The 10,000-nt window shown below is 50.6% G+C and overlaps 1 protein-coding gene across 11 annotated transcripts in view; it reads right to left on the reverse strand.

Annotated features, from left to right (window-relative positions):
- The window catches only part of AnxB9 (Annexin B9), a 42,813-nt gene extending 33,534 nt beyond the window's left edge, over positions 1–9,279 (reverse strand). For 3 of the 11 annotated variants that reach the window (XM_086532202.1, XM_086532201.1, XM_086532200.1), the window contains exons 1-3: positions 7,549–7,607; positions 4,562–4,603; positions 212–250 (exon numbers count right to left, since the gene is read on the reverse strand). In XM_086532202.1, coding sequence (XP_086388328.1) covers positions 212–250; positions 4,562–4,603 — 81 coding nt within the window. In that variant the 5' untranslated portion in view covers positions 7,549–7,607. Of the gene's footprint in view, positions 1–211; positions 251–4,561; positions 4,604–7,547; positions 7,655–9,173 lie in introns of those variants that run through there. The other 8 variants (XM_086532205.1, XM_086532203.1, XM_043003670.2 and 5 more) reach the window with 5 other exon arrangements.
- Positions 9,280–10,000: the final 721 nt, after the last annotated feature.

Raw genomic sequence — 10,000 nt, forward strand, 5'->3', positions numbered from 1 at the left:
GAAAAAAAAACATATATATTGGTACAATTTTCTGCATAAGTATCTGAGGACAATTAAAACAGTGTTAATAAACTGTGGGAAAAATTATTATAAACCATATTATCAGATACACAAACCCACACAGGCACTCTACTGAAAAAAATGATACGTCTATGCGTATGGTTAAGCATGCGTCCTGCACCAGTGAACATGAACCCAACACAACACATACGGTAAACCCAGCGGGCGGATACATCGGGTATTGTGTGCCCTGAGGGAGAGAAAAAGTCAGTCAATGGACTAAATCTAGGGAGCATTGCATTGCATGGCATGGCAACGAAACCGTATCCGGACTCTCAGACATTCGTGGTACAATATCTTTTAACTTTTACTGGAAGATAGTACCGTGTCAATACCTTTATCACGTCACAAAGTAATAATCCAGAACTTGACACATTTTAAGATTGGTGTGCGTGTGCGTACGTGTGTGTGCGTACGTGTGTGTGCGTACGTGTGCGCGCGTACGTGTGTGCGCGTACGTGTGTGCGCGTACCACATCATCCCGTATCTCAGCCCCAGCACTACAGCTCTGACCTAAATACACGTCCCATCAGCAGTTATGTGCACATACGGCTAGATTACGATATGACTTATACATGTTTTACAGATTTTAAAAGACAACTATTATACAGTAAATAAATGTGTTGAAATATGGGATATGTGGAAATCAGGACGGAGTGCGGTGCTATTGCAATTACGAGTGGACAACGTTTGGACGCGTGGCAGGAAGGGAGAGAAAGGGGGAGGGAGGGAGGCAGGAGGGAAAGAGGGGGAGGGAGAGAGGCAGGAGGGAAAGAGGGGGAGGGAGGGAGAGAGGCAGGAGGGAAAGAGGGGAGGGGGAGGCAGGGAAAGAGGGGGAGGGAGAGGGGAGGAAGAGGGGGAGGGGGGAGAGAGGCAGGAGGGAAAGAGGGGGAGGGAGGGAGAGAGGCAGGAGGGAAAGAGGGGGAGGGAGGGAGAGAGGCAGGAGGGAAAGAGGGGGAGGGAGAGAGGCAGGAGGGAAAGAGGGGGAGGGAGGGAGAGAGGCAGGAGGGAAAGAGGGGAGGGAGGGAGGAGGGAAAGAGGAGGAGGGAGGAGAGAGGAGGGAGAGGGGAGGGAGGGAGGCAGGAGGGAAAGAGGGGGAGGGAGGGAGGCAGGAGGGAAAGAGGGGAGGGAGGGAGGCAGGAGGGAAAGAGGGGGAGGGAGGGAGGCAGGAGGGAAAGAGGGGGAGGGAGAGAGGCAGGAGGGAAAGAGGGGAGGGAGGGAGGCAGGAGGGAAAGAGGTGCGGGAGAGAGGCAGGAGGGAAAGAGGGGGAGGGAGAGAGGCAGGAGGGAAAGAGGGGGAGGGAGAGAGGCAGGAGGGAAAGAGGGGGAGGGAGAGAGGCAGGAGGGAAAGAGGGGGAGGGAGAGAGGCAGGAGGGAAAGAGGGGGAGGGAGAGAGGCAGGAGGGAAAGAGGGGGAGGGAGAGAGGCAGGAGGGAAAGAGGGGGAGGGAGGGAGGCAGGAGGGAAAGAGGGGGAGGGAGAGAGGCAGGAGGGAAAGAGGGGGGGGGAGGGAGGCAGGAGGGAAAGAGGGGGAGGGAGGGAGAGAGGCAGGAGGGAAAGAGGGGGAGGGAGAGAGGCAGGAGGGAAAGAGGGGGAGGGAGAGAGGCAGGAGGAAAGGAGGGGGAGAGGGAGGGAGGCAGGAGGGAAAGAGGGGGAGGGAGGGAGGCAGGAGGGAAAGAGGGGGAGGGAGAGAGGCAGGAGGGAAAGAGAGGAGGGAGGGAGGAGGGGAGGAGGGAAAGAGGGGGAGGGAGGGAGGCAGGAGGGAAAGAGGGGGAGGGAGGGAGGCAGGAGGGAAAGAGGGGGAGGGAGGGAGGCAGGAGGGAAAGAGGGGGAGGGAGGGAGGCAGGAGGGAAAGAGGGGGAGGGAGGGAGGCAGGAGGGAAAGAGGGGAGGGAGGGAGGCAGGAGGGAAAGAGGGGGAGGGAGGGAGGCAGGAGGGAAAGAGGGGAGGGAGGGAGGCAGGAGGGGAAGAGGGGGAGGGAGGGAGGCAGGAGGGAAAGAGGGGGGGGAGGGAGGGAGGAGGGAAAGAGGGGGAGGGAGGGGGGCAGGAGGGGAAAAGAGGGGAGGGAGGGAGGCAGGAGGGAAAGAGGGGGAGGGAGGGAGGAGGAGGGGAAGAGGGAGGGAGAGGGGAGGAGAGGCAGGAGGGAAAGAGGGGGAGGGAGGGAGGCAGGAGGGAAAGAGGGGAGGGAGGAAGGCAGGAGGGAAAGAGGGGAGGGAGGGAGGCAGGAGGGAAAGAGGGGGAGGGAGGGAGGGGGGGGAGAGGGGAGGGAGGAGGAGGGAAAGAGGGGAGGGAGGGAGGCAGGAGGGAAAGAGGGGAGGGAGGGAGGCAGGAGGGAAAGAGGGGGAGGGAGGGAGGCAGGAGGGAAAGAGGGGGAGGGAGAGAGGCAGGAGGGAAAGGGGGGGAGGGAGGGAGGCAGGAGGGAAAGAGGGGGAGGGAGGGAGGCAGGAGGGAAAGAGGGGGAGGGAGGGAGGCAGGAGGGAAAGAGGGGGAGGGAGGGAGGCAGGAGGGAAAGAGGGGAGGGAGGGAGGCAGGAGGGAAAGAGGGGGAGGGAGGGAGGCAGGAGGGAAAGAGGGGGAGGGAGGGAGGCAGGAGGGAAAGAGGGGGGGGGAGGGGGGCAGGAGGGAAAGGGGGGGGGGGGGGGGGGAGGGGGGGAAAGAGGGGGAGGGAGGGAGGGGGGAGGGAAGGCGGGGGGGGAGGGAGGCAGGAGGGAAAGAGGGGAGGGAGGGAGGCAGGAGGGAAAGAGGGGAGGGAGGGAGGCAGGAGGGAAAGGAAGAGGAGAGGGGGGAGGGAGAGGAGGAAGGGGAGGGAGGCAGGAGGGAAGCGGGGGAGGGAGGGAGGAGGGAAAGAGGGGGAGGGGGAAGGGAGGAGGAGGGAAAGGGGGAGGGAGGGAGAGGAGGGAAGAGGGGAGGGAGGGAGGCAGGAGGGAAAGAGGGGAGGGAGGGAGGGAGGAGGGAAAGAGGAGGGAGGGAGGAGGGAGGGAGGAGGGAAAGAGGGGGAGGGAGGGAAGCAGGAGGGAAAGAGGGGAGGGAGGGAGGCAGGAGGGAAAGAGGGGGAGGGAGGGAGGCAGGAGGGAAAGAGGGGAGGGAGGGAGGCAGGAGGGAAAGAGGGGAGGGAGGGAGGGAGGAGGGAAAGAGGGGAGGGAGGGAGGCAGGAGGGAAAGAGGGGGAGGGAGGGAGGCAGGAGGGAAAGAGGGGAGGGAGGGAGGCAGGAGGGAAAGAGGGGAGGGAGGGAGGCAGGAGGGAAAGAGGGGAGGGAGGGAGGCAGGAGGGAAAGAGGGGAGGGAGGGAGGCAGGAGGGAAAGAGGGGAGGGAGGGAGGCAGGAGGGAAAGAGGGGGAGGGAGGGAGGCAGGAGGGAAAGAGGGGAGGGAGGGAGGCAGGAGGGAAAGAGGGGGAGGGAGGCAAGAGGGAAAGAGGGGGAGGGATGCAGGCAGGAGGGAGGGAGGCACGAGGGAAAGAGAGGGAGGGAGGGAAGCAGGAGGGAAAGAGGGGGGAGGGAGGCAGGAGGGAAAGAGGGGAGGGAGGGAGGCAGGAGGGAAAGAGGGGAAGGAGGCAGGAGGGAAAAAGGGGAGGGAGGCAAGAGGTACGTGGAGAAGCACATCCAATTCAGAAGACCCTTAGGTAATCCGGGACAAAGGCTGTTAAAACTTCAATGATGCCAAGTGCTCACTTATCCTACATTGTAAAGTTGTCTTACAAAGTTGCCTCAAAATCTTCCTACACCCCATGTATTCTGATAATATCTGAATCTCGATCTTTTAACATAATACTTTCTTCGCTTCTGAATAAAGATGAACATCCATTTGCAGTGGCCATGAATAGTTACATAGCGTCTTGGCTGGAAGGAGCACTAAAGTTGAAGGAAGTAAGGACTTCGTAAGGCATCTGTACCCCTACTCGTATCTGTGACTCTGAGCACATTCTAACACTTAACTCCTAGGTGTATCGTTTGCAGGTGCCGTTGGGAACACCTGCAAAACACTCACACATTTTAATTTATACGTTTAGTATGATAATAGGTAAAGGTAAAGATATATAGGTATATATACAATATTTACAAATATATATAAAATTACAATGTAACAATATATGAACATACTGAATGCACGTGTGCGTGTGCGTGTGCGTGTGCGTGTGCGTGTGCGTGTGCGTGTGCGTGTGCGTGTGCGTGTGCGCGTGCGCGTGCGCGTGCGCGTGCGCGTGCGTGTGCGTGTGCGTGTGCGTGTGCGTGTGCGTGTGCGTGTGCGTGTGCGTGTGCGCGTGCGCGTGTGCGTGTGCGTGTGCGTGTGCGTGCACTCTGTACAAATGCGTCTGAGCGAGCTCTAACACAAATAACAAACATTATATACAAAATATAAACCCATAAACACCAAGCAAAACAAAACCAAAGCCGTAAATCATCGGCGAAGAAACCTCTGCTTGCGGCCCCCGGCAACGGACCCGCTGACCCCGCCCTACCTCGCCCTCGCCCCAGCGAAGGGAAAACGTAAACACCGATCTGGACTCACCTGGCCGAAGCCGACTCCGGGGTTGCCTCCTGGGTAACTCATCTGTGGGGGAGACGGGAGACGGGCATCAGCGACGGGTGAGCGAGGGAATTGCAGTGGGCTGTGTGTGTGTGTGTGTGTGTGTGTGTGTGTGTGTGTGTGTGTGTGTGTGTGTGTGTGTGTGTGTGTGTGTGTGTGTGTGTGTGTCTGTCTGTCTGTGTCTGTCTGTCTGTCTGTCTGTCTGTCTGTCTGTGTCTGTCTGTCTGTCTGTGTGTCTGTCTGTCTGTGTCTGTCTGTCTGTCTGTCTGTCTGTGTGTCTGTCTGTGTGTCTGTCTGTCTGTGTCTGTGTCTGTCTGTCTGTCTGTCTGTCTGTGTGTCTGTCTGTCTGTCTGTGTGTCTGTCTGTCTGTGTGTCTGTCTGTGTGTCTGTCTGTGTGTGTGTCTGTCTGTGTGTGTGTCTGTCTGTGTGTGTGTCTGTCTGTGTGTCTGTCTGTGTGTGTGTCTGTCTGTGTGTGTGTCTGTCTGTGTGTGTCTGTCTGTCTGTGTGTGTGTCTGTCTGTGTGTGTGTCTGTCTGTCTGTGTGTGTGTCTGTCTGTGTGTGTGTCTGTCTGTCTGTGTGTGTGTGTGTCTGTCTGTCTGTGTGTCTGTCTGTCTGTGTGTCTGTCTGTCTGTGTGTCTGTCTGTCTGTGTGTGTGTCTGTCTGTCTGTGTGTCTGTCTGTCTGTCTGTGTGTCTGTCTGTCTGTCTGTGTGTCTGTCTGTCTGTGTGTCTGTGTCTGTCTGTCTGCGTGTGTGTCTGAGTGTCTGTCTGTCTGTCTGTGTCTATTTGTCTGTCTGTCTGTCTGTCTGTCTGTGTGTCTGTGTGTCTGTCTGTCTGTGTGTCTGTCTGTCTGTCTGTCTGTCTGTCTGTCTGTCTGTGTGTGTCTGTCTGTCTGTCTGTCTGTGTGTCTGTCTGTCTGTCTGTCTGTTGGTGGTCTGTTGTTGTCTGTGTTCTGTCTGGCTGTTGTGTCTGTCTGTCTGTCTGTGTCTGTCTGTCTGTGGTCTGTCTGTCTGTCTGTCTGGTCTGGCTGGTTGGTCTGTCTGTCTGTCTGTCTGTCTGTCTGTCTGTGTGTCTGTCTGTCTGTGGATCTGTCTGTCGAGTCGATGTCTGTCTGGTCTGTCTGTCTGTCTGTCTGTGCGAGAGGAAGGGAGGGGGGGAGCGAGGAAGGGAGAGGGAGCGAGAGGAAGGGAGAGGGACAGAGCGGGAGAGAGAGGATGGGAGAGCGGGAGAGAGAGGAAGGGAGAGGGGGGGAGAGAGGGAGGGGGAGAGAGAGGGAGGGAGAGGGAAAGAGAGGAAGGGAGAGCGGGAGAGAGAGGAGGGGAGAGCGGGAGAGAGAGGAGGGGAGAGCGGGAGAGAGAGGAAGGGAGAGGGAGAGCGGGAGAGAAAGGAAGGGAGAGGGAGAGCGGGAGAGAGAGGAAGGGAGAGAGGGAGAGAGAGGAGGGGAGAGCGGGAGAGAGAGGAAGGGAGAGCGGGAGAGAGAGGAAGGGAGAGCGGGAGAGAGAGGAAGGGAGAGCGGGAGAGAGAGGAAGGGAGAGCGGGAGAGAGGAAGGGAGAGCGGGAGAGAGAGGAAGGGAGAGGGGGAGAGAGGAAGGGAGAGCGGGAGAGAGAGGAAGGGAGAGCGGGAGAGAGAGGAAGGGAGAGCGGGAGAGAGAGGAAGGGAGAGCGGGAGAGAGAGGAAGGGAGAGCGGGAGAGAGAGGAAGGGGGAGCGGGAGAGAGAGGAAGGGAGAGCGGGAGAGAGAGGGAGGGAGAGGAAAGCGGGAGAAAGAGGAAGGGAGAGCGGGAGAGAGAGAGGAAGGGAGAGCGGGAGAGAGGAAGGGAGAGGGAAAGAGAGGAAGGGAGAGGGAGAGAGAGGAAGGGAGAGGGAGAGAGAGGAAGGGAGCGGGAGAGAAAGGTAGAGAAAGGGAGAGGAAGGGAGAGGTAAGAAATAAATAAATAAATTTTTTAGAGTAGGGCGTGCAAAAATTGGGCAAATCTTACTAGCAAGCCCGTAGTGCCTAACCTTCAGACATATAAGTAAGCTAGATATAAATCAAAAGTAAATAAATACAAAAAATAACAATAAAATAAACAACAGTGGCGTGCGTTGAGCCGGAAAATCTAAATGAGGATTTTTGAAATACAGGCCATAACCCTTAAGATATTCTATATGCAAGGGTTAACAGCTGTTGCCCCCTTGTGGTTCCGTCCAATAAGCTGAAGCGACTTGACGGAATGTAAATTATAAGATTTCTGTTCGCCTCAAGGGACCTGTGTGTCGAGTCTTCGGGTATGGAGGGTGACCCGTGCCCTTTGTGTGGAAGGTTTGGTCTTAAAGATACTTAAACTTTAAAAAAAAGGGGGGTGTAAATTAACTCTTAAAAGGCATTTTGCGCCTGTTGAGCGTTTGTGTTTATAAGTGTGATTATCTTGTATCTTGTGTGGTTGTATCTGTTAACGAGATATTTACAGCTGTCTCCAGTTTGATTTACGAGTTCACACTACATGTATATAGGAAGAAAAGGTGTTTTGTACTGCGTTTCCATGTTCACAACATTACTACGTGATAAATCCGTTTCAATGCCGCATCCTATATATCTATTATATAACATATATATTGCCTACAGGAAAACAACACACACCCCGGTTATAAGCTTCTCATCTTAATAAAAACATATTGTAAGATTAATCCTATTCAAACACATCATTAATTCCCAGCGTATGTCTTGCTTAGAACACGGCTCCTAACACAGTGAAATCTTTCCTACACCATTTCGAAGTACGTACGCCGTGCACGTCACACTTATGATAGCCGCCACAACTTGGCAAAGGTTCAACTACAACCCTATATCTTCTACAGTCGTTACGTAAGCGAATATTCCGCTCTTTACGCATCACACTCCACAAAGGCGATTCTTCCCTACATCCGACAGACTCGCCAGGCAAATGTCATTGACACCAGACTGAACTTTGGGAGGAATTAGTTCACTTAACTTCACTTCACAGGCGCAGCAGTACAGGCTCAGCAACTGGAGTGAGTCTGCCGAGGGTCGTGGATGCGGTACGAGACTTTCCCTAAAGTACCTTGGCGTCGCGGTCCACGGCTCAATCACGCTAACTTCTCTCCTTATTTAACTTCTCTTTGATGTTATGATTCTCTTTTTATTTAGTGGTGACATATCCTGCGTTCTTTGTAGGATTTTATAACACGTTGTTTATTCTAAGTTGTCGTTTGGTTTTGGTTATTTATGGTGTTACATGTTTATCTGTCCGCCAACGACGTAGGCTCAAAATAGGCTCACTTGAGATAGTGTTAACCAGTGCCATTTTCTAGATTCGAAATATTTTATTCTGAGGTTTTCAGTGATCTTATGGGTCTGTCTTGTCTTGGTTAAGTAACTGGTGGACTATATTTTTATATTTGATTCGAGATGTGGGTAGTAAGAGCTTACAGATAGGTTTACCAACTGAAAAATAAAACTTTATCTTTCCCGGCTTGTTGGTAAAGATTAGAAATGAAATTGTTAATTATGCAAAAGATGGCATGAACTGTAATTCATCCAAAAATTCAGATCTTGTATCACGTAATGGACATTTGCACTGTACGAATGAATGGACGCTACATAAGAACACCGTATGACGAAAAATGATTTGTTATTTAGCAAATTGTAACTTTTGAGTTCTTGGTTACCGAGTTAACTTTTTTTCCCTCATGTAATAGTATTCATATATATTTAAGGAAAGGAATGCTTCACAACTTTTGACCCACATAAATTTACAAGATATGTAGAAATCGTCGGTATTTTTACATGTAAATTTTACGTGCAACACCACATGCCATTTCCTCTGACAACAACAAAATTGCCATAACAAATACTAAATAATATATCGCCATTGAAGAGGTGCTTAAGATATATATGAATACTTATCGCGTTCGCAACATAAGTGTGATTTTTTTTATTATAACCTACTGAATGGTCATCCCAAATACCCCATCTACACCGGTGGTTATTCTTACACTCAGTGTTGGTTGGATCCATGTTGCCATGTTGTTTTAAGGGAGGGGCGAGGGGGGAAGGGGGGGAGGGAGGAGGATGAGGCATGAAAAAGAAAGGGAAGTTCTCTCAGTGAGAATTGTTTCAGGATATTAACGGCATTTTACAATCATTATTTTGTAGTAAACTCTACTACTCTCTCTTGTTGATCAATGTTGTAGACATAACATCACTTATAAGCAGTAGTTACAGATGGTTCTCATGGTATCAGTACGGAAAGAAGGTAAATGTAAATTTTATAGGAAACAGTTTGGATGTTTCAAGTTCAATCAACATTCTGTTATACGTTTAACGCAACTGCATTTATACTGTTGTCTAGATTAGTCACATATTAGTGTATATCGTGTATTGCGTTGTAGTAGGGACGTAATTTATCACTGAAAGAGGACAAGGGGGTCCCACCCACCCTCAGAAACTGCCAACAGGATTTATTTAGTGAGTATATATACATATATATGTATGTGTATATATATATACATATATATACAAATGTGTATATATATATATGTGTGTGTGTGTGCGTGTGCGGTTTTTTTTTTTACAAACAAGTATATGTATACTAACCTGAAAAGGCGCGCAGAGCCTATAAATAACAGAAACGGATAAAGGTTTCCTCTTCTCTGGCAAGGCTCTGGATGATAGACTGATAATGTAGTAAAGTGGTTGATTATAAATGTGTTGAGTTATCGGTTAGTCATTTTTTAAAGAATCAGCTGAAATAAGACATAATTTAGATGAATTTACTCTGTGAAGATACTCGGATCAAATGCCAGTTTTTTTGGGTTTTTTTTCATTTCGAGCATAAATTCTTTATTCCTTACTTGCTTTATATATCTTTAGTGAAGTAAGAGCGATTTGTTTTTTTTCTTACTTCTCGAATCAGTATGGTGTTTTATCTAATCAATTACAAGCCTTATCTATTGGTTTTGATGAATCACTTCCCTTTTTTTAATGAAGATAGAAGTTTATATCAAAATGCCACATAAAGTTAGTCCGTTACGACACACGATGATGCGCTATTTTTTAATTTATTATTAAGTTTATTAATAAGTTTATTATTAAAAGTATGGTTAACGGTATGATGCGTTATCACAGCTAAAGCTATATGATTCATACCACACCAAACAAAACACAAAGAGTTACATTCAATTGTATCTTAATGATATATCAGCTGAAAGTCATACTTATGTGGTTTATGACGTATATATGACGTCATGGATGAATTGGTTGACGTCAAGGTTGAGGATATCATACGTTTTATCAAGATGATTTGAAGAAAATGTATATGCGCTCGTTGTTTTTCTCTTGTTTTAAGACCATGAATTTTGCCCGTTGTAAAGTCGGTGTTTAGAAGGTAATGGGAATCATTAGCATTTTTGAATAGTTGCAGA

This window comes from Penaeus japonicus, unplaced genomic scaffold (assembly GCF_977035675.1).
Source record: "Penaeus japonicus unplaced genomic scaffold, GWHDUDI00000001_assembly GWHDUDI00000037, whole genome shotgun sequence".
Taxonomy (NCBI): domain Eukaryota; kingdom Metazoa; phylum Arthropoda; class Malacostraca; order Decapoda; family Penaeidae; genus Penaeus; species Penaeus japonicus.